Here is a 24,433-nt window from a genome sequence, read left to right as displayed (position 1 = left end):
ACAAGTGCATTTACGCAATTAAACTAGGCAGGAAATACAAGAATTTAGGTTTCCAACCTAGGAAATATCGGCACCATAATTTTTTAAATAAAGGCGAATAATTTCAAACAAAAACCTGGGTGACCTGTATCCATGGAAGGAAAACTACTAACGTTGTCGTTTATAATGGCACAAGCGCGCCGAGTTCCAGATAGCCGTTTAGTTGTCCCATAAACTTCTGTACCAATGGCGATCCATTGCTTTAGTTGAACAAACGCACTGCTCGCTTCCACGTTTAATGGCCACTGCCGCTTGCTCGAGCGTCGCATTTAGTGAAACAGGTGTTGGGACGCGTCGCTCGGCAGAGCTTCGCAAGTGAACAACTCGCGTCCCAAACAACAACTGAACTTTTATTATCATCCTTCGTCTCGAAGATAACTTTCTCGTGCGGGCGCATGCGCTCTCTGCACCGCACACAGAAGCGCCGCTTTGCGTCGCCACAGTACTCCCCCCCTAGTGAGTGCGCGCACAACGGTCGCACTCGGACGACCCACTGCGGTTCATAAGTTCATGCGCACCGGGGGTCTCGTCCACCGTCCACTCCGCGTGAACCGTTTGAGGATTTGTTGGGGCTGCGCTACGTGGTCTGCCGGGGGTGCCTGCGAAGATGGAGCTCGAGGTGGTGCAGGTGCTTCGCTGTCGGAGTCCACGTGTGCTGGTTTTACGCGGTCTAGAGAAACCACGTCGTGACGACCACCTCTGTCGATTGTAATGTGCTTGTCTGCCCGTCGCAGCACCTTGAAAGGCCCGTCGTACGGGGGCCGGAGTGGACGCTGTACGGCGTCGTGCCTCACAAACACGTGAGAGCAGGAGGAGAGTTCCCGGTCCACGTAGACTGGCCGGGCTGCGGGCGGACGCGGAGGAACAGCGCGTAGCTTGCTCATGATGTCTCGCAGTCGCACGGCGTAGTCCGCGTTCGCGTACACGTTCTCGTCCTTACTGGTAGCGAAAAACTCCCCTGGGAGGCGAAGCGTTGTTCCGTACACCAGTTCAGCAGAGCAGCATCCAATATCTGCTTTCAGAGCCGTCCTAACGCCCAACAGAACAAACGGCAGTGCCTCTACCCAACTGTGACTCGCAGTAGCCGTCAGGCTCGTCTTCAGATGACGATGGAACCTTTCCACTATACCGTTGCTTATCGGATGGTAGGCAGTTGTTCTGATGCGGGAAGTACCCAAGAGCCGGGTGACGCTTGCGAATAGGGCGGACTCAAACTGTGTTCCGCGATCCGTAGTCACGGTTGCCGGCACTCCGAAGCGGGCCACCCAGTGGAAGATAAATGCGCGAGCGACGGTATCAGCAGTCATGTCTGGAATGGGCACGACCTCCGGCCATCGCGTGAAGCGATCGATGCAGGTTAGCAAGTAGCTTTGCCCCTGACACAACGGCAGTGGTCCCACAATGTCAACATGCACATGGGCAAATCGACAGTCCGGCAGAGGGAAGGATCCCAAGGGGGTCACAGTATGTCGCTGAACTTTGGAGCGCTGGCATGCGAGGCACTCTCGTGTCCAGTGTCGGACATCCCGGTTTATTCCTGGCCACACGAACCTCGCTGTGCATAGCCGTTGCGTGGCTCGAATCCCGGGATGCGCCAGGCTGTGCAGCAAGTCAAAAATGCTGCGACGGAGGTTCGAGGGGACGAACGGTCGGGCCCTGCCTGTAGACATGTCGCAGCATACGGATCCTGTGGGTTCTGCCAACCATTGCAGCTTCAAGGCGCTGGTTGAAGACGTCAGTAGACGCTTCAATTCTCCATCACTGCGTTGAGCCGTCGTAAGTGTGGTGAAGTCCACGCCGCTCGGCAGGCTGATGGCATTCACTGGACCGCGCGAAAGAGCGTCGGCAGCAGCATTATCCGTGCCACTAACATGGCGTATATCTGTCGTGAATTCTGCGATGTACGACATTTGGCGGAGCTCCCGTGCCACGTGCGCACCAGAATCGGAGTTCGCGCGCAATGCGTAGGTGAGTGGCTTGTGATCCGTGAGCACAAAAAATTCTTGTCCTTCCACATAATGCCGGAAATGCCGGATAGCCGCGTATATGGCCAGGAGCTCCCTACCAAAGGTGCTGTACCTTCGTTCGGACGGGCTCAGTTTTCTGGAGAAGAAGGAAATTGGTCGCCACACTCCGCTCACCCTCTGCTGCAACACGGCTCCAATCGCTGCATCGGAGGCGTCCACCATGACGCATTGAGGAACACCAGGCTGCGGGTACGTGAGCATGGTAGCATTTGCGAGAGCTTCCTTAATCATCCGGAATGCTTGTGTGGATTGGTCGTTCCACTGAATGGCAGTTGCCTTAGATCCAGATGCCGCAAGTAGGCTGTGGAGAGGGTGAAGGATGTTGGCGCATTTCGGGATAAACCTACGGTAGAAATTCACGAGTCCCAGGAACTCTCGAAGCTGGCGGAGGTTTTTCGGCTGTGGAAACTGCCGTACTGCTTCCACCTTGTCCTTCTGGGGCTGTACTCCGGCACTTGAAATGCTGTGGCCCAAAAATGATAGTGTCGGTACCCCAAGCACGCACTTTGCCGTATTGATAACGATGCCGTTCTCTGTCAGTCGCTGAAGTACGTAGCGCAGATGCCGCTCGTGCTCTTCAGGAGTGCTGCTAGCAATCAGAAGATCATCGAGGTATACCTTGCAAAAGTCGAGGCCACGGACAACGCCATCCATGAACCGTTGAAAAGTTTGGCCGGCGTTGCGTAAGCCGAAAGGCATGCGTAGGAACTCGAACATTCCGAACGGCGTTGTTATTGCGGTCTTGGGAATATCCTCCGGTGCTACGGGTATCTGATGATATGCTCGCACTAGATCTATTTTAGAGAAAATGGTAGCACCATGCAGGAAGGAGGTCATGTCATGAATGTGCGGGACTGGGTAACGGTCTGGCACGGTTACCCGATTCAGCGCTCGATAGTCCCCGCAAGGGCGCCAATCACCGTCTGTTGATTTTGGGACCATGTGAAGAGGTGACGCATATGGGCTGGATGAAGGACGTACTATCCTGAGTTCCATCATGTGGGCAAACGCCTGTCGAGCCAACCGCAGCTTCTCGGGTGACAGGCGCCGTGGTCGCGCATAGACCGGTGGGCCTGTGGTTTCGATGTGATGCAGGACGCCGTGCTTTACTTCTGGAAATGCCTGTGGCTGTCGCGTCAGCTCTGGGAACTCTTGTAGTATTGCGGTGAAGTACGCTTCTCCACCCGGACTAAGCAAGGCCGGGCTGATAGGGGGGTGCCAACACGGCGTGCCTTGTACCGCTCCCCGAGAAACAGGATCTTGAAGCCGTTTGTTGCGGACGTCGACCAACAGACCGAAGAACTGGAGAAAGTCTGCGCCTAGTATGGCGAATTTGACATCAGCAGCTATGAACACCCAGCTAAACGTTCTGCCGAAACCGAAGTTCAGCGACAGTGAACGATGGCCATATGTTGTTATCACCGTGTTATTGACAGCTTGCAAGGGCGATGCACTAGGTTTCTTTCTTTCAGCTTGTGACGCCGGTATAACGCTCACCTCGGCGCCTGTGTCAACTAAGAAACGTACTCCGTTGTTGCGGTCGGTAACGAAGAATACCGAGGGACGACTTGGAGGCAACGTAGTAGCACTGGTCGCCCTCAGTGCCTGCCGCGGCTGTTTCCCGAGTGCGCGCACGGTGGGACACATTTACGCGCACTACTTCCGAACCTCCGATGGTACCAGCAGATATGCTCGTGCTGCTTTTGCGATAGCGGCGTGTTAGGCTCGGTTATCGTTTGCGCCCTCCTGCTTGCGTGCAAAGCTGATACTTTTTCGGCAAGTCGAGAAATCTCCTCACGCATCTCTTGAAGTTCGTTTAGAGGCTGTTGCGCTTGCACGGCAGCCATGGGTGTGGGCGGGGTCATCGCTACCAGTTTGTCAGCAAGTTCGGCGGCTGCGGTTAAATCCTTGTGCTCTGAGGCCGCGACGACCATGCGGACGCCTGAAGGCAACTTTTGCAAAAAAAGTTCTCGGAGCAATGCTCCATCTATCGTGGTTGATGTCTCGCCGAGCAATTGTTGCATGTGCCGCAAAAGCTGACTAGGAGTACGGTCGCCGAGTTCCGTGCCGCGAAGCAATTGCTGCAGTCGTTGTGGTTCGGAGGGCGTAACTCGGCGAACAAGGGTTTCTTTTAGCGTTGCATATGCGTTTTCGACAGGTGGTGCGAGCAACAGATCCCTGATTTCACTGGCTATGGCGGGCGGCAGACTGCTGACTACGTAGTGGTATTTCGTAAGGTCTGCGGTGATTCGTCTGGCTGCGAACTGAGATTCCACTTGTATGAACCAAAGTGCGGGGTCCGCAGTCCAAAAAGGGGGCAGCTTACCGTCGACTGAGGAGACTGTCGGAGGGGCGTCGGCCGTGGACGTTGAATCCATATTGCGGCTGGTTCGACACTCCGGTCGCTGTGTCTGTATTCCGGGTCACCAATGTTGGGACGCGTCGCTCGGCAGAGCTTCGCAAGTGAACAACTCGCGTCCCAAACAACAACTGAACTTTTATTATCATCCTTCGTCTCGAAGATAACTTTCTCGTGCGGGCGCATGCGCTCTCTGCACCGCACACAGAAGCGCCGCTTTGCGTCGCCACACAGGAAAAAAAAAGAATACTTGAGAGTTAAGTGATATAATTTATTAAAGCCCTTCTTTATGTCTGCTTGACGCGATTTAATTACAGAACAACAAAAACATACCAATAATAAACGCAAGAGAGACGACGATTTATCAAGAAATTAACATCCTCTTACATAAAAAATGAGAGGTGCAATGATTTCGGAATTTTTCAGGCAAGACGTCCCAACACTGCTTTGCAAATGCTTTGCAATGCTTTGCAAATATGCGCAAGTGTAATACACTTGCGCATTTGCGCATATTTGCAAAGCATTTTTCAAGCAGTGTTTAGCAGCCGAACCGATTTTTGATAAAAAAAAGCGAGTTTGAGGGCCCGTCGGCGGTGCCATTTTTGAAACGTGAGGAAATGATTCTGCGCAGTCGTGTTTCGCTGTTGGCTCCTTAATATGCCAATTTTCTGCTAACAAAGGCGTGTTTGATGCCCAATCGTTGCGCGCCATAGCTTAGTAATATTCGAAAGGAATTAGGTCGGCGTTGTGGGTCTGCCACCATCCTAAATGGCCTGCCGTAGACATTAGAGTTGGATTTGAGTATGCTTTAGAAATGAGAATGTGGCGGCGTATGCTTGAAGAAGTCTGTTTGTGGAGCACGCGGAACGTAGTTTAACAATCACTGTGACAATTACAGAAAATGCAGCAAACTACCACCATCACCCGATTTTGGTACTTAAAATTGCGCTTCTTGTCATTGAGAATGAGCGCCTGTTTTTTTACTGCCACTTTCGGTGGTTTTTCGTGAGTTTGTTCAACTAGAGCAGGGGTCGGCAAACTTTTGAGGCGGAGGGCCTGACAGCCAGTCGGGGGGGGGGGGGGGGGGGGGGGAGCGGAGGGCGGAAGGGGCTTTGCAGGCCGACAAATATTTCAGCGAATTGCCAATAATATCCGCAAATAATTGACAATATTCTGGCTAACTGTGAAGACGGGGGACAATGCCCACTGGAAGCAATCGATTCTCTGTTTTCTCCCCTTTAGCCCCATTTGAGGTCAAAACTGGCATGTCGGCCTTCAGATGGGAAGCGACAGGGGAAGGGGTCGGGGTTCTGTCGACGTGCTGCCGGCCGTATAATACTGCCCCGCGGGCAGCATGCGTTCCGCAGGCAGCGGGTTGCCGACCGCTAAACTAGAGAACCAGGGCAACCTCATAGAGTTCCGCACAGTCTTCTGTGTTCGGTAATATGAATAGCGATCTCAAACTGCACTCGGAAGGGAAACTGGGGGCGAAGTAGCGGTCATCTCGGCGCCGGTTTTGTGAATAGGCATTCATTGCCCTCTAGGCACAAACTCCGAAATGGGAATTTACAAGTACCATAAAAACACTACAAACGCTCTTCTTAACCTCTATTTCATGCTTATATATCAAAGTGGGGTGATAGGTACGCAAATAACAGAAATAGCATTGTCCTGTAATTCTGTCTCTAGTGATTACATCCAGCCACAACGTTTTCTCGTCCTGTCAAAAGATAAACATTCCGGGTTAACGATGTACATATAGCTTTGATCTTCATCTTTCCTTCTAAAATTGTTTATATCAGAAACGTCTTCAAATTAGTCTGACTGTTGATAGCGTTGTTGCATTTTTTTACATTTTTACGTGGTGGCAGAGAGAATAAGACGAACCGTGAAAAATAACTATCTATTTGCGAACCCGCCGTTAGTCAGACGAGGCCAGGCAATTGGCCACCAACAGCTGCTTCGTCATCGGAGGCTAAAAGAACAGGACCATGTCCCACTGCTGGCTCTTCGTCCTCTCATAACATTATATGTGAAATGAATAGACTGTCAAGTAAAGCTTTGTATAAAATGGACGCAGCGTATGATTTCGGGCGCGGAAGGCGCATTTAGTTCGTAATGCCAGCCAGGGTCAACTTGTTTTTCAATAATAGGCCTGGTGGCCTTTCAAACATTTTACAAGCACTAGCCGCGGTTAAACACATGCTATAGTGTACCTAATTCCCCAGTCTAAATTTAAAAGCTTCTCTCATTATTGCACCGAATAGCGTAGACCGACCTTAAAGGGAAAGACAACCAATTTTTGTGGAGTATATACTCTCGTCCCAAATGAAAGGGCATCACTTAAGATACGTGGAACTGGAACGTTTTCCCTAATAGGACCCAAGAACGCCTGCAAGCGAGATTTTTAGATATACTCCCCATAACTATGGTTTAAAAGGAATGCTGGCAACCACAACGGTGACCCGCGCTGCAACTCGGGATAGAAATAAGTCTCCAAAAACTCATCCAAAGCAAAAACAATAGTACAATGTAGTATTTTCTTTCCCTTTTATGCGGTTTCCAATCCCGCATTGTAACCCACGAAGCTGTTTGTATACGCATGGTAGTGTCATGGTTAGACACTAGATGGCGCCACTTTTAAGACTTCACAAAGTTTAGCGCTAAATTAAAATAGTTTCCGCCAATTTATTAACACATCCCTTTTGTACATCCAAATATATAAAACCATGACTTTCATATGAGCTAGAGGAATTTCACTCCACGAAGACCGGTTGTCTATGCTTTTAGGTGGAGGTAAGTGAACAGACGCGTGATTTAAGTGGGATCGGAAGCAATTGAACAGAAAACCGCCAGAACGAGGGCACGGTGATATGAGAAATGTCCCTACTGTTGAGCATGATCTGGTTTACAGGCGTGCTTTAAAATTATTGCAGGACTCGCAGCAGTCACGGTGCCCCCGGAATCAATAGAGTCCGGGTTGAAGGTGAGCAGCAGCATTTACTCTTTGAAGCCAGGTCTTAACGGGCGGAAAGTATAAACAGAACCATGGAGCGCGATGAACTAAAAACTAAAAAAAAAAACATTGGCCGTTCCAGAATGTTTAAGCACAGCGTAGTTACGGACTGGCTCTTACGGAGATTGTCGCTGTTGTCAAACATCACCGCTTCGGCATTGACTCTGCTTTTACACACCTCGGCTCACTTCCGCCACGTAGGTACTCTGAGCAAAACTAACCGCGCACTGTTTGGGCGAAAGTATCGTACTTGAACGACGGTAAATAATCTAAACCATACAAAATATACATGTTTTTTTTTTGTTTGACATACTTTCCTTGGTTTTCAGTAGAAAACGGTAAAGAAAACAGTAAAGCACTTCAAACGTCCCTTTTTTCGCCTTAATTCTTCCAAATTCCAAAACAATGAACACTTAAAAATATGAAGGAGTGCTTTTGAAGCTTTATGCATTCTGGCGAAGCTACTGTACACCTGTGAAATTAATAATTGCCCCCTATATCGTGGAAATTTACAACTTTACGGTTTATAATGTCTCATTGTATATGCGAGCTGGTAGGAATGCGTGTTTGTTTTTCTTTCTACATTTCGCTGTTCTCTAAACAGGAGCCTGGCAAGCAAGCTTAAAGATATTTATTTGTCGTTGTTCGCCTTAAATTCGAAATAAACCTTCTTGTTTAGACGCTGCATCGCTCTTCATGTTTGCTTCACTGGAATCGGAAAACATTGGGGCATTCACAGCACGCTGCTGCTTGTAGGTTTTACTGCGAAGCATCCCTTTACCACTCAAGAAAATTTTCGGGTCCGCGTCGGCAGAAAACGCCGGGATAATGAAAGAAATCACAGGCACCAGTAGGGATCGAACATGGACCCGAATGCGCAAACGCAGCGAGAACGCGTCATTTTACCGATTAAGCTACGTCCACTTTTTTTTATTTGTTGCTTTTTAAGTGTGAGCAAAAAGAGGCGCGCGCGGGACTGTCAATTGATAAATATAAACTACGCCCACACGAGGAGACGGAGAGACAGACGACGTGCTCGACGAGCACCGCGGCGGGCCTACCACCTACTCTTATTCAAAGCCCTCGTGTGAAGTGCAAACTGGGCAAGGTATGGTAACGCCGTTCGCGTGGTTTGGATTAGCGTAAACAGAACAGCGTATGAGGAAGGGCAGGGCAGGGAGGTCGGCGCCGCATGAAACAAGAGGGACGGGAGGCAGTGAGAGAGATGACGATATAGCCGCATGTGCCGCCCTGTTGCCGCCCATGTGCCGCACGTGCTCACTGTTCGCCAGACGTTCGCCTCCGTTTTATTTTTGCCGTAGCCGCTGCGTTCGGACTCCGCCCCCGCCAAACCTAGGGAACGGCTGCCAGCGTCTCTGGTGTCCCTCTTTGTAGAGCCACGTGCATGAATTCAATTGACGCCGCATGGGTAATCATTGTGGGTGTCGTTTCCAGGTTAGCAGTCCAACCACCTCCACAGCGTGGAGTGGAACGAACTTTTTTCTGTTTCAAATCATCTTCTTATCTTCTTTATCAACCAGAGTGAGGCAGGATCGCCATCACCATCCTCTACGAAGCTCGAGCAGGGGGACCAGGACAGGAAGAAGCGGCCGCTGAAGACGCATAAAAGTATGGTACGTGCGATACATTCCTTCGACTTGTGCTAGTCGTAACATCGCTTTCGTCCTAATACTTGTCGTCGCTCTCCCGGCAACTATCCACAGCACCGAATATCACTGGAACAGGCTGTTAGGTATTTGTTGTACAATAAGTGAAAGAAAATGGCGAGTGATTATTCGATACGATAACGCGAATAGTCCGCGCAACAGCACGATCATTCCCCGCCATCTCGATAACACTTGTAACGCATGGCGACGTCTTCACGTTGTGAAAATATTTTTGGGGCAATCTGTTACTGCTGCGACAACATTCCGTTTGGTTGCGGTGGTAGTTATGTATGTTTACGGCCCATAAAATACTAATCCATAACGTTACTATTGTGGGGTATAGTACGTTATGTGATTACGTCGACGCTGCATAGGTGTCATTGTCCAGCCTCATTACGCGTGAGAAAAGAGTGGCAGCGAAGCTCCGGCACAGTGCCAACATTTTCCTCTAATGGGGACTGCGAACCGCGCAGGTCGGGGACAAGGACCGCTCTACAGAGGAAATCGTGGTGACTCCGGACGGTCGGAGAAGGTCGCATACTCGCCGGACGGACGCTGGTGACATGGAGGACAACGAAGGGGTACGGCATAATTAATTGCAGCCACCAAAACATCAGTGGAACAAGGGTTAAGTGGCGAGTATACTGCCCCCACCGCATTTTCTCAACCGAGAAAGCACAACGGGTGTAAATAGACTTCATGCTGACTCTTAAAGGAGAAAGGGGTCTTCAAGCAAAAAAAGCTTTAGAATTTCTTTTGTTCCGTTACCCCACGAAGTTGTGAAGAACAGAAGCGAAGGTCAAATCAAAGTGCTTGAAGGATCTCTGGTAAAATGAAGTGTGGAGAAATGTGATGCGGAATCGAATGTTGCCAGTAAACAGTGCACCGATTTAAGTGACGCTGAAAGCGTTTAAATGAAGGCACGAGATAAAATTCGAAACTCGGTCGACCGAAACCGTGATCGACTAACACTGTGTCGACGGCACGGGGCACACGGCGGTCTATAGTAAAAAAAAAAGTGCAGTTTATTAACGTGCATTGTTTACAAGCGCAGCACAGGAGATCAGAGCCCACTCTCAACGGGACTCCCCTCTTTCTGCTCGGAACGCCAAACAGCTCACTGTTATTCTGAAAGTCCCCCCTCCTAAAGCGACGTAATAACAACGGGCGAGAAGGGCCTATCAATAACCCACGCTAAGCCGCTGATTCCCCAGAATAACAAGCAATCATAGGTGTGTACACAAATATTAACGTGGCCCGATTCTCTCTCTCATTCGGAAACTCCAAGGTGTTCATCAAAACACGCAAACGCATAACCACCAAGAAACTCGCAGTGCTCAACCGTCATACCTCGGACGGTCCATCTCTGAAAGCGACGCCGATAATTGTTCTTCGTTAGCACTTGCAGAATCGCGGGAACGCGGTAAGTCCAATTAATATATTTTTTATATTATTATTATTGTTACGATCAATGGCCTCCCCTTTGAATCGGGGTGAGGGCATGCCACACCTCGCCTACGACTCGCATTTCTCTTCAATTTTACTGTGCTGTTACCTATGGGTGTTATATCCACTTTTTTCCTAATTTTTGTTTACCAATACTCTAGCCGCTGTTTAGTAATATCTACTGGCGACCAGTTAATGCTTCCATCAACTGCGAAGTCTAGTGCCTTAGCAAGCAGGATTCCCCCTCGCCCTCCCCCCAATTGTAGCTTGCTGAATCTTTCGGCATTTTATTACTAAGTGATCGATTGTTTCTTAATCCCTGCTGCATCCCACACATGTCTCATCCTGGGCGATTATTTGATCATGAAAGTTCAAGTCCTCAGGCAGTCATTTCAGGCCTCAAAGAGCAACACACTACGTTTATTTTTGCCGTAAGAGTTCTCTCTCCGGATCTCTTGTCGGCCCTCAGACCGATCGCCCTCTTCAATGACGACTCGCCGCAGCCGAGGCGACACGTTCAGAGGCGGAAAAAAAATTCGTTAACACCGTGCACCTTTGGCACTACAGCCTCTCCAGGAACTGCGCCGCGCTTCTCCTTACTTCCTCGTCTCTCTACCCAGGGCCTCTCGTACCATGAACCATTCAATGCACACACAAATTATTCTTCATCCACCCGCCAGTCAAAAAGGCGCCGCTGAGGCCTCGAAAAGGAAACAATTGATTATGGGCGTCCTCGATTATGAGTCTTGGATCGTCCGCGGTATGCCCGAGACGCGATCCGGTGCTCGATGTTACCATGTATTCCTAAGGGCCTTCCGGTCCTAACGCAGTCCTCGTTCTACCCTCGGACAGTCCAGGACTGGTAAATGGACAAGGCCTTATGTTTCTGGGCCGCGAATATCTCGAGCGGCTTAGCCAGCGTGTCTCCTCCCGAGTGTCCTGTACGCCAGTACGGTACACTCGGTATATCACTCCACTGTATCATTTTGGGGGTCCGGGAAGCCCCACCTAAACCTTCTCTTATCCGCCTCCACCGCCCCTTCCACATTCTTCTCTTTTTTGCCAAACCTTGCTGGTAGTGCACATAGCTAGCTTCGCTGCACGACTTTTACATATCACTCCTTCAATCTCTCCATGTAGGACATGCTTTAACGTTGGCTATTTGCACAACACGCCAGATATGAGGAAAAGCAACACACACACACACACCCACGCATGCACAAAGGCACCATACAGGTGTTTGGATACTTTTAGCTGCAAGATCAAATTGGGCAACAATATGACACGCATGATCATAAAATGCGAATACACAGTCGGGCTTTGGTTAAGAATGTGGGCCACTTTACTGCAACTGCAAATTGTTTTACGCCATCACACGGATAAACATTTGCAAGCCCGAAAGGGGTCCCCGGCACACTCACGGTTGCGAAACACCGCTGCACTGCACAACATAGCCCCAGCCTCGCCTTCTCCAAATAGGCAGTCACCCTCGTTAACAAGAAAAGAGGCATTCCGCCCGCTTCAAAAGAAACACGGGGGGTGGGGGGAAGCGACAATAGTTCCCGGTCTCTCGTCTCCTCCAAATGTACTCGCCGGGGGAGAAACATAGACGAGTGAAAGATGCTCCTGCGGCTGCATTTTGCGCCCATTGGACGCTTCGTAATCCCGGCAGGCATGAAAACAAACAAATCAAAGCGAAACCAGCTAAAATACGAAATAAACGAGCTGCCACATAAGTGAGGCGGTCGAACGTAACAGCACCGAATGTAGCGAGTGCCAGGTTGGCGCGGAATTTCCCTCGCGCAGCCGCAGTGGCCTCCCGGCCGGCTGTCCCTGGACTCGGAGGCGTTCCTGGGCGTTGGAGAGCTGAAGCTGCGCACCCCGCTTAGCCGGCCCAGCCTTCCGCGCTTCTACCACTACGTGCCGGTGGAGCCCATGAACGACCCGCACCACGGCATCACCGTGCGTGTGGACGACGACTTCAAGAAGACCAAGTGAGCCTCCCCCTTTGCCTTTCTTGGCGCTGCACGAAGTCGACGCCGTCTTTCTTTAAAGGGACCCTGCAACACCTAAGAGCTTTCACTCTTCCCTTCGCGTCTAGAAGCACTGCTAAAGCTACAGTTATCGCCAGCACGGAGCGGCACTGCATGACTCTCTCGTCGCACCAGATACGCCTTCGCTTATGTCTTGTTTTTGTGGCTTTATTTTTAAAGTTGCTATCGAAAATCGTTCATTGCTGCAACTAAAGGAAAACCGGCTCACAGCCGCCACATGACCTCAGTGACCTAGTTCGGGGCGTCGAAGTACGTCAGGAGCAGGACTTAAGAGGGAAAAATCTTTTGAGCGAGTTTTCAAGTTATCTGACGAGCATAGAGCAGTAATCTTTCTCTGAGGTACTTTGCGACCCCCTAGTGTAAGTTCTGGGTGTGTTGGGTGACTGCGCTGTGCAAGCCTTTAAGATTTCAAAAAAAAAGTTGGAACAAGTGTTGCAGAGTCGCTTTATAACGGAGCTGTCAAATGACGTTGCGGAGACAACAGAGATACGCAATGTGGCATTTCTTTTCTTGTTCAATGCACTACAAGCCCACTCTCTTTTCTTGTTCAAGTTTATGCTGTCTCCGACCGTGCTAACCAATGGCCACTCGTTTGTGAGACGCCTCGTTCAGTGATTTCTTGGGAATCCTTCTTCCAGGGAGGTGCTGGGGTTGCGAGACGCCGTCGGGCTTCCGGCCTTTGCCCGTAAGCTGCGCCGAGTGAAGAAGATCCAAGACGAAACTATTCCCGTCATCCTCACCTTTGGCGGCCTGGACCCGAGAGAACCGCTCAACTACGCCAACGGCAAGTTCTGCTAGTGTTTCCGATGCGCCGGCGGGGCCGTACGTCTGCAGTGGGGTGTCAGCTAACCTTTTTTATTTTCCCAGCGCTTCGCGTTCATACTTATCTAAGCGTTTCAAGGTGGTACTTTGAAGTGGGGTGCATTACGCGCGGACCCAGGGGGCAACGCAGGGATGACATTTGATCTCTGAAGAGCGTGCAACATGTACCCGCCGCGGTCGCTCAGTGGCTAAGGCGATGTGCTGCTCGGCTCAAGGACGTGGGATCGATCCCAGCCGCGGTGGCCGCTTTTTTGATGGAGGCGAAAAACAAACCTTCCGTGGGTCGAGATTGCGGGGCACGCTAAAGAACAGCAGGTGGTCGAAATTAACCTGGAGCCCTCCACTATACGGCGCGCCTCTTAGCGGAGCTTCTGCTCGTTAATCCCCACAATCAACCAGTGTCCGACTCGCCCAACCTCTCCCGCGTCTTCAACGGCGCTTAACTCAAGGTATTCCATCTTATTTCATGTATCTCAGCGCTGCCTGCGCCATGTCAGCCACGAACTCACCCGAGGCCAGCATCAGAATGGGTGAATGCAGTTTAGTAGTAATCGTCGATTTGGCGATTGTTTTTGTTAGCGGTACCTGCACCAGTTCATCTCTTAAGCTTTGTGAAGCTACTAGTGATCGGTGACAAATGCCACGCTCTAATTAGATGACAGGCGTATTTGAGGAGAGCGTCGTTTTCTTCCGCGGTTCAAGCAACACTGCTTTCGTGTGTTCTGCTCGGCACGCAGGCCGCGTTGTCCTGCACTACCACGTGATGAAGGACCGCTGGGACTTGTGCGGCATGATGCCCGAACCCCGCAGCTACCACGCCGCAGCGCTCATCGGGAACACCGTCTACATCACCGGTCAGTTCTTCGTCCAGCCACTCTTGGCTCTTCTCTCATGGTCATTCATTTTCTCTTCTGCGAAATACGAGTTTCGGAGAAAGAGGCAGTTTTAAGTATAGTGTCGAACCAGGAACCGAACCGAAAGCCGAAACTGAACAGGTATTTTTGCTAGAGTTGAACCTGAACCAGAACCGTTATTTTTTGAGTCCGGAGAAGTTCCCGAACCGAAACTGAAACTAAAAAAAAATAACGGTTACCGCCCCACGATGGAAGAGTTCGACACCCCGTTGCTAATAGTGCTCAGTCAACGTCAGTCACAACTTTTCTCTTTCACACAAGGTAAACTTCTTTTCTCTTTCACACAAGGTAAACTTCGTTCTCTTTCACGCACCTTTCCCCTTCGGAGAGATGACAACACTATCACTGTTCTATACATGACCGCAACACGCGACAAGGGATGCGCACGAATGTTGCATGAACGTTGCACAAATGTTGCACAAATGTTGCACGAATGTTGCTACTGATCGCGTATAGGCAGTGCAAAGCTGAGTGAAAGAAATGACTTTTTCAGTAGCCAGTAGGCGATATGAAGCATCGACTTTGCCCTTCCTTCGCTGCGACTGTATAGGGGCAAGCAGGCCGCGAAGTTTCTGTACTGCGCACCAGCAAAGACCCTCACCATAAACGTACAGTCTTTGCCAAAATTTTGTGGGCCACGGCGACCGTGGCAGGAGCAGGCACGCGGCCGAGTAGGGGCGCTGCGCTTGCCGCTGTCGGCTGGTTGCGTGGCTAAAGAGAGCGAGGGGAACTTTTGCTTTTAGTTTTGTAGTGTGTCCGGAGTGGTACGGAGCACGGAGCAAGATAAACAGCAGCGCCGACTTCGCTCTCTCCGGCGGGCTCTTAATGTCCATAACTCGCGGAGCACAATGTAGATGGCGCAGCGAAAGGGACCTTAGCCGGCGGCGACTAAGCGGCCGGCGTTCCACGTGCGCCGGCGGGAGAGTTGGCGGAACGCATTCCGTCGGCTCTGTCGTCTGCTTCGGCGACGGTAGTTTTGGGCACGGACTGCTTTGGGCCTGCTTTGGCGCCGCTTCGCGTTCATTGCGCGCCTCCTTCGCACAGTTGATTAACTTGTTCGACAGCACCTTCCGGGTAACCCGGACCCGAAGGAATTGAGTGGCCGTACGGCCAAGATACGTTAAGGATTGGTTTCCATGGCGGGAAAACAAAATATAGAGACCACATACAAACATATGGCTGCTATACAAACACTACCTTTTGCGCGGCGCTTGCCGAAAATGTGGCGCCGTTTTGTAAATTTGGGAATACCAATTTGGCTCTGTTTTAACAGGTTTTACAAAAGGCGAAAGGAGTAACTGGTTCTGATCACTGGCGATTATAAAAGTTCCCTCAGCTTTCTCGCAGTTCTGCAACTTGCGTCCAAAACAGAGTGCGCCTAGAACACGGGCCGTCACTTACACGCTCATCAGAAAAGAACAGAAATGCGATAACATCACCCGCGACTGCCCGCGACGTAGCAATCTGCTCAAGATCAAGTCCCTGACAGTGCGGTCTTTTCACAAGCCTTCATTTCGCGATAACTCGCCGAAAGAAAAGGTTTAACGAGCCGGTTGTTTTGCTGGTCAGTCGCTTAACGAAAAAAAAAAAAACGCCGGGAACCCTGGTAGGCCAAAAAATTGCAGCCATACAAATCGCAGCATTTTATTTGGAGACCGCGGTGTTATCGACGAGATAACACGACCGTAGAGCGACAGTGAACATCGGGCGGTAAGTTGCGGCATGAGTTAAAATGAAGTATGCGTTTGATATTCTTGGGTTCCTTATCAAGCTGACAGTGTTTTTGTACAGTTGATACAACAGGGCAGCCGTCCAATTCAGTCATTGGCACAGAAATGTGCATCATTGCCGTTTGCCGATGGAGTCTCCGGGTGACCCTCGTAAGCGTTGTTCGTGCGCAGAAGCGGCATAAATAATTAAGCACGCGGCCGGAGAGCGGGATAACAACAGAGGGTAACCACAGAACAGGGAGGATTTGGGTAACCTTTGCGCTGCATCGATTCCTCGTAAGCAGAATCACGCTAGACGGCGTTCCATATTACTCTTGCTCATTCTTTGGTGCTTCTGAAGTCGTCGTCGTTCAGTTGCGTCTTACATGTGCTGGGTTAGTACAATATTTTTAGTATTTAGTATTTAGAACGTTTAGTCTGACAATATTTCATAATGTCAGACTAAACGTTCCGGGAATAAGCGATTGCCATGTATGCGGCGGCGTGCGCTTATCTGCGCCGTCTATTGCGGCCGCGCACGGGTGTTTAAATTCCGCGCGTGCACGCATGCCTCCTGCATAGTAGGACAGGCATAAGACAGACGTCGCTGCGCAAGAAAAGATGCCTCTGGGGAGAGCGAAGAAGGGAAGAGCCATGTACAGAGGCACAGCGACGAGAGGGCGAACGAAGGAGGAAGAGAGCAAAGGGAAAGCTGGGCGGCCAGCGGCGCGTGGACATTATCTGCCCGAGCAAAAGATTTTTTCTGGGCCACAGTCGGCGCTCCTCTTTATATCTTGCTCCGTGGTACGGAGCGGCAAGTGCTGTAGAAAGGGCCTGCGCCGAAGCGAAGTGCGCCTGCTCTGAGGAACCGGCTCTACAGCACTTATCACGCCAGGCATACTACGAAAGTTCTCCGCACTCTCTTTAGCCGCGTAGCCAGCCGATAGCGGCAAGCGCCGCATCTGTTGGGGCGCGCTCCTGCTCCGGCCACGGTCACCGTGGCCCACAAAATTGTGACAAAGACTGTACCTGCTTGTTGCATTTCGTAATTTGCTTTGAAATGTCACAAATCTGGAGAGCGTGAAAAATGGACAAATGTTTTCACAGAAATGGTTCAGTGAATCAGGGAAAAAAAATTCAGGGAAGTTTTCACTTACGCGCAAGACTTGAGTGGCGGAGCTGGTGTAGGTGAGCGTTGCCGGACACATAACTAGTTTAGTTTCAGTATCCTTCTTTATTTACATAGTTTCAGTGCTAGTAATCGTCGTGATATGCATTGAAGAGGTCGTCATCGTCGAGGCGAGTGGTGGATGCAAAGTCGTCCTCAGCATTGATCTGCAGTTCGCCTCGAAAAGAATTGGCACACTAGTAGACATGTCTCCGATTATCCATAACGGCTTCTATAGATAATGCGCTGGCCGTGGTGACCTCTCCCAAATAGCGTGTCTTTTCATCTTGAGCATTAGTGCTGGATTTGTTTTATTACATGCTTGGTGACGGTTGATGACAGCGTTGGAGTTTTTTGTTTTAGGGGCCAAGCCCCGTACCGGCTAGAGCTGTTGGCGTCTCATATGGCCGTCGTAACCATCGTCTGATGCAGTCACGGTACTAAGACGCCGGGACACTCGTTGACGCCTGGCGCTAGACCGTAGCGCGTACTATAGAAAATACGGCGACACTCGTTTACGCCTCGCAGTGGAACGCTTCGCGTTTCAAAGACATGAGACTTTTACAGCAAAGCTGTATACCTCTACCCCCAACGGTTTCATCTCCGTTGGCAAAAATACACTTCATCTGCTGCATACTTCGCCCCTCCCCAGGTTTTACGTTAGTGGAGATGTCACGGGATTTTATTTTTTTTTTGCTATAGCTACAGCGCATGCCGAGGACGCTCGGCGATCGCCGCGAGGCACGGATCACGAGCGCTCGGCATTTTCTAGGTATTTTTTCCTGCAACGGTGAACTCAAGGCTTGTACGACACCTCCGCTGTTAAAATACTTGCCGTGGTCGGAATCGAACGTGCGTCCCTCCAGCTATGAAGCCGACGTATATTCGCTTGCGCCATTCCGCAACGGTTGAAGAGGTTTGGATTTCGGGCATTGACTTTGATTGAAGTTTCATGGGAGAGGGCTTCGCGATCGAACCATCTTTTTAAAAAAGGAGGATTTGATTTTTTAGATGCAAGGCATCTCTTACACTCGGCCTGTCCTTCCATCCGGCGTGCATACGTCCGCAACCCTCCTCCTTTCCCCTCGCCTGCCAGCTGCGTTAGCGCGTTCTCCTCGCCATGCCAGCTGTGCGTCAGCGCGCCGTTAGCGCGCGTATGCTACACTCTCTCTCGTTCTCCTCGCCATGCCAGATGTGTGTTAGCGCGCATGCGCGTCTCCCTCTCATCACTCTCTCTCGCGGAGCGGCTATATAACCGCGGTATCTGCGGCGCGCTCCTCAGTCGCTCCGTCAGTCGGTCTCACTGCTACTGCTCCGACTGCTGCTCCACCTGTTGCTCCGATGAGTTGAAATGAACACTAACATGACGTTCTTTACGTAATTGGAAATCTACGTGTGATTGAGCATCATTTAAGGTTCACTACACTTCAACCACATTTGGGTAACCGACATAACGGAAACGCGAATTGAACCCCGTGAGATGCCTTGCATCACCCCAGGGTTCCCCTCGCGGGAAGATGGAGAGAATTTTTTTCTCTAGACGCCTCTTCCTTTGTCCAACCTTCCACATAGCAAAACGTTTTGTGACTGCGAAGACAACGGTTGCCGTGGTGCGTGGTATAATCGTTATTTTCTCGGGAATCGTAGGCAGGATACGTTTGTACAGGCCATTTGTCGTCTTACGTTGATTTCAGAAGTTTGTTACGGAATGAACCATTTTGTTCCCGTACGCTAAAATTGTTACGAAGAATGGTAAATGATGAGTATAACACTAAAGCATTGGACTCACTAGCTTTTTTGCAGGCAGAAAAAAAGGACCCGACATATTGGCAATTTTTGAAGATGTGTGATGTTTGTAGGTCTTTCTTGGAAAGAATTCCTTCTGCAAACCAGAAATAGATAATATCTTGATTCGTTTTAACAGTATCCAAAGTTGCGACGGAAAGAAATCTGTAGCGGTAGCTGCATTAGTTTGTGTTTTACAGGGGTAAAAGCTTCAACTTTCGTGCTATTCGCCCAACCCACCTGTTCCCGGAGCCGGCTTCCGGTTTGTTTTTTATTGGGAAGTTTTTTTCTCTTCAAAATAACGTGAGGTCTCATTTGCGGTGTATAACCAGCAAAATATAAAGTTTTCGACAACATTTGAAATGCCGAGTGGACACCCCTGTCCCATCTCGGTGAAAACACATCAAACTACTTCCTAGGACGGCATAAGGACGGCGATGAAGTGGTTGGTGAATCGTCGCCGCATCATTTGTCTACCTTATTATGCGGTCCAACTGTTTAAAGTTGTCTGGAGTTGCACCACTGCTATTAGTTGAAAAGGGTATCGAGTTTTCTTTTGTATTTTCTTTTTCTTTGGTCGTTTTAAGCTCTTCAACATTTTCTTCAATTACGCTGTTAATTCAACACACCGAAACTGTTCGTGAATCTGTTCCAAGCTGCCGAACCGCTTCGTTAACTGGTTGGGTACGCGATTTAGTTTAACCGGAACTGAACCGAAACGAAATGAATTCGCCTTAAACTTAACCTATATATTTTCGGTTCGACGCACTTGTTTTATGCCAGACAAACTGGCTCAAGCCACATTAAAATTTGTGCACCATGTTTTAGCTGATATGGCCAGCCATGGTACAGGAATTCTCCACATGGGTTGGAACACCGGGGAATTAAGAGAATATTTCGGGAGCGCCTACCTCTGAGTACATATCAAATACAAACTTTTTATCACGTGGTAATGTTTTGCGGATAATATCCGGCCGGCACAGTGTCCCAATGGTACAAAAGCTCGTTTCGGTCTCGTTTATTATACTGTTATGTTTACAGTAACCTGAAGGGGCCATAAAGACAATATATAACTTTGTTCCATTTGAAAGACCTAGCCTTCAATAGCCCTCTCAGCTTCATTCCAACTTCAAAAGAAGTTTGGGAACTGAGAACACGCCAGAAATATTCAAGAACTTCCAAATTTTGCGCTCCACTGACGTGTTTGGGTAGGAGTGCCGTAATATAGGCCAGGACTAAAACATATCAGCGTGATAACCCCACGTCAGCATTCGTTTAACACGATCGAACAAAACTAGTGGCGCCACCGCAACAGGATAGTCATGTTTTTTGCCGGCCGCTTTGGTCGACGGCCACCAATCGCACAAATTCAGTGACGTCATAGAGAAATTGCCGAAAAGTGGCTGTGAAGTCGCAACTGCTTTTCCTCATACCTTCATTTCTTGTTCGAAGCTATCGTTTCAATTGATATCATTACTATCGGGACAAAACAGTTTTTTAATGAAACAAAGGGTAGTTTGTCTTCATGGCCTCTTTAAAGGCTGTGTCCTGAGTGTCTTCCGACAGCACTATATGCACTGTACTAAAGCTACTCCAACCGGCGTTTCGCAAAAATGCCGCGTCTGGCATTGCTAGGCTCCCCCTAATGTACTGTAACCTAACCTAACCGAACATAACTGAACGAAAAGTAAGCAATAATTTAAAACACCAAAAACTAACCTAAGCTATGAAAATTGTCATTGAAACTGAACAAAAATAAAGGAAGGAATAGCTACGCTCTAACGCTCGCCCTTGGTATCAGGAAGCAAACACGGAGGCTGTATACCACGACGGCAGACGCACGCCTAGCGTCACTAAATAAGCTACGCTTAAGAGTATCGCCACTTCGTGCACCCAGAAGCGTCTGGGGGCCATTTTGTTTCTGACTTGCAGCGTTGCCATCTCTCCCAACGAAACCGCCGCCGGTTGTGACGAGCAGAGTGTGACCGGCCGTTCTAGCGTCCGCCCAGCAGAGAAAGAGAGGAGAGGCGCCCAGAAACAAAATGGCTGCGCCCATATGTAAACAAATACCCACCTATGGAAATCCTGGCGGCACATAACAATGAGAGAAAAGAGTGACGATACTCTTAAAGTCTTTATTTAGTGACGCTAGCACTACCCAGTCCCAGCAAGTCATAAAAATTCGAATGTCGTCGAACGGCCCTCTAGCGAAGGCTGCAGCGCCGAGGTGGACCACAGTCGGACGACAATTTAGAGACTCCGTAACTTAAAGCGCCCGCACGCACGCCCGCCCGCCCGCCCGCTTATCCGTCCGCACGCACGCACGCACGCACGCACGCACGCACGCACGCACGCACAGACAGACAGACAGATAGGCAAGCAGGCAATCAGGCGGGCCGACCAACCAAACGACCAACGTACCGACTCATCATAAACTCCCTCCTACCTTCTCTCACTCACTCATTAAATCGCTCGCTACTCCCTCAGTCACTCTCAGTCACCTGCCTCCTGCCTGCCTGCCTGCAAGCTCGCAAACGTTATTACCGTCGCCCGGGCATCTCACTCAATTGGTTCCACCCACAGACATCCTACGCGTAAAAACCACCGATGCTCACAAACGTCATTTTGGATGGTTCTTTCAAATTCGAGAACACGCTTCCACATTTCCTCTGTTAATCGCAATGTTCCAATTTCCCTCGAAAAGTCTTTGTCGCCTCCCTCCAATGTCCGGCACAATGAGGTGGTCGCTGCTTATGGTTCCTGCTTCAGGGGCGGAATCCTATGTTGTGCTAGTTTCAGAAATATCCCTTTCTACTCCATTTGAATCGCGACACATTTGTACTTGTGAGGCCTCTGAGAAATTCGTCCACAGAAATCCACGGCCCCGCCGTGCTTGTGCTGCGTCACGGCAGCTCATCTGCTTTCAGTCAATCAAGGCTCACTCGAAATGGACATTTCCAAACGGACATTAATTGACCAAAAACTGCGCCGTCCGCCCAAGGTGAAGGAAACGAAAATGAAGTTCAGTCAATCGAGGGCTCCTAGTAACTACTTTTACGCACGTATGTCGTAGGCATGCTTCGCCTTTTGGTCGCAATTCGTGGTGCGATTAGGCCTCAGTAAATGAAAGAGCAAACCACTTTGAGCCGACATAAGAAAAAAACATTTGGTTGATTCCTGTGTCGTCGGAATCGGTAAAACATGAAAGGGAAATGTGCAGCGAAATGTGCAACGAAAGGAGCATGATTTGTTGGTCGGCGGCTGTCTTGTGGGTGTGCTTCGCGAGCGACGTCCTGCTGGGGTGTCGCTTCGCCAAAGGTGCGACCACTTCGGTCCTTCTTCCTGGCGTGCACGGCAGGTAGTTGCGGTGCGACGAGCTCAGCTTGTGGGACCCGAGAGGTAGCCTTTGTAGGTTAGACAGCGCGCGAACGCGTTCCTTGTCGAAGCTACGATCCAAATGCGATGAAGGCGCCAACTGCCGGCGCTGCCTGTCGTCATGATGCACCAATTCGCTTGCATCACCCTGACCGCAGCATCATCCGCGTAAATGAAACGTTTTGCCGTTTCTTCACTGTTCGTTGCACTGGCGTCATTTCCTTAACCGATGTGATGCCAGTGAAATCTTGGTGTATCTTGACATAAAACACTGTCGCGTTAAAATAAACCCCCTGCAAGTTCGATTTGACGTGCCCAACCATTGCCGCCAGGTGGCTTCGACCCGGACAGGCGGAAGTGCGGGGAGCTCGTCGCGTGCAAGACCACATACGCCTACGACATCGACTCCATGGAGTGGAGCCGCAAGGCAGACATGAACGTAGCCAGGGCGTCGCATGGGGCAGCCTGCTGCGGCGACAGGTTGTTCGTCTTTGGCGGTCGGGGGCGCCTCGGACGGTAAGTGCGCAGTAGTGGTACTACGACAATCAAGCTCCGCGTAATTCTACCATCAATTCTGTAATGTAGGGAAAGAAACCTTCTTGAAGTACTGGGTATTAGAATCGAGGAAACCGTGAAGTGGTATAGTGTGAAAGAGCAAGAACCGATAAGAAAACTCGTAGGGAAATTTCTTTCGGCCATTGGCAAAAAAACAGGCAAGGGGTGGTTACATGGCCGTTACAAGCACCGTTGGCTTCAGCGCGTTCTCGAAAGGTTACTATAGCGTTAGCTGAAAAGGGTAAGGAGCATAATTTCCATTATGCAGGCAAGATCATGTGCCATCAACCCGATTCAAAGCAAAAGCATTTAGCCGTTATTTACCACCGCCACCACCACCACCACCACCACCATCATCATCATCACCGCAACAAGCACTTGATTTTTCCACATGTCATTCTCAGCTGTTTGGTTTAATGAATGCTTCTACTTAAAGAAGCGCTCACAAGAAGCTGACAGTTTGAACACAAATTTTAACATTAACGAAATTTCGTAGAAGTCCCCCAAAATTATTCCTAAGTCAGTCGTCAGGAATGGCTATTGATAAACCTAGCCCTCTATTTCGCTTGAACCTACTAGAAAAGATGCTACAAAAATTACAACATTCTGTTTTACAGACATGTGTGTCGCGGCCTGAATTATCCATACGTCATGCATCCCGGCGCCGAAATGAAAGACGTGTGTGCGGCCAGATGGCACTGCGAATACAAAAATTATACCTCCTGTTGCGTAGTAATCCTTCTTTTCAGGAATGCTCTAAGAATATCCTAATCTACGTGTATCTAGCTGGCAGCTGAATGGAGCCTCGAGGCCTAGGCGGCCGCTACAAGCTCCCAGTCGGTTCTCCGCAGACAGCGCAGGCTGAACCAACGGACATTTGCTCAGCTACTGAAATTAACATTGTTTGCACCGGAATCCAACGACAGCGTGGTATCGCATCAGTGTCGAACTGGTGTCGTTGTGGGACGCCTGGGGCAAGGCCTAGAGAGGTAGTCCAAGGGCATCATCGGACGTAGTGGGTCCGTGTAGGGGTAAAACGTGGAGTTTGCGTGGAGACCAATGTGGGATCACGCATGAACTGAAAGCGAGTGTGCCGTTGGTGCCCACCGGCATTTACGTGGGGCCCACCGATAAGGCGCATTTTTATGACCGTAACAAGACACGTTCGTGTACTCGTCTCATGGAAAAATTCTCAAAAAAAATGATCGGCACACATAACTTGGTTTCCCGGGAAAAATGACACTTCTGAAGAATGTATACGTTAGCGGCATAGATTGAGTTCAGAACAAGCTTGTGTAGGAAAGCCAATCGAAACCAGTTCGCCCTGAGTTTGACTCTAGCCTCTACGCCTTCACCGCGGGCATACACCGAAACGAAGAACGCTAAGATGGAGGGGCCTCGTGGCGTAGGTGTGCATTTACGGGTATTTGCTGTAGACATTTGCATACCACATTCTGGGGTAAATAATAACCTCATTTCCTTCTATGGCGATATAGT

The 24,433-nt window shown here is 49.9% G+C and overlaps 1 protein-coding gene across 1 annotated transcript in view; it reads left to right on the top strand.

Annotated features, from left to right (window-relative positions):
• The window catches only part of LOC144146577 (beta-scruin-like), a 61,420-nt gene that overhangs the window by 17,394 nt on the left and 19,593 nt on the right, over positions 1-24,433 (top strand). Inside the window, exons 7-13 of the mRNA XM_077678520.1 lie at positions 7,362-7,411; positions 8,983-9,075; positions 9,582-9,689; positions 12,361-12,548; positions 13,247-13,392; positions 14,168-14,284; positions 22,714-22,897. Of these exons, the coding sequence (XP_077534646.1) occupies positions 7,362-7,411; positions 8,983-9,075; positions 9,582-9,689; positions 12,361-12,548; positions 13,247-13,392; positions 14,168-14,284; positions 22,714-22,897 (886 nt within the window). The remainder of the gene's footprint in view (positions 1-7,361; positions 7,412-8,982; positions 9,076-9,581; positions 9,690-12,360; positions 12,549-13,246; positions 13,393-14,167; positions 14,285-22,713; positions 22,898-24,433) is intronic.

Source organism: Haemaphysalis longicornis, unplaced genomic scaffold, assembly GCF_048455015.1.
Source record: "Haemaphysalis longicornis isolate Haplotype H1 unplaced genomic scaffold, Haemaphysalis longicornis Haplotype H1 scaffold_7, whole genome shotgun sequence".
NCBI lineage: Eukaryota > Metazoa > Arthropoda > Arachnida > Ixodida > Ixodidae > Haemaphysalis > Haemaphysalis longicornis.
Note: the sequence above shows the minus strand (reverse complement) of the source record. Positions and strands in the feature narration are given on the sequence as shown.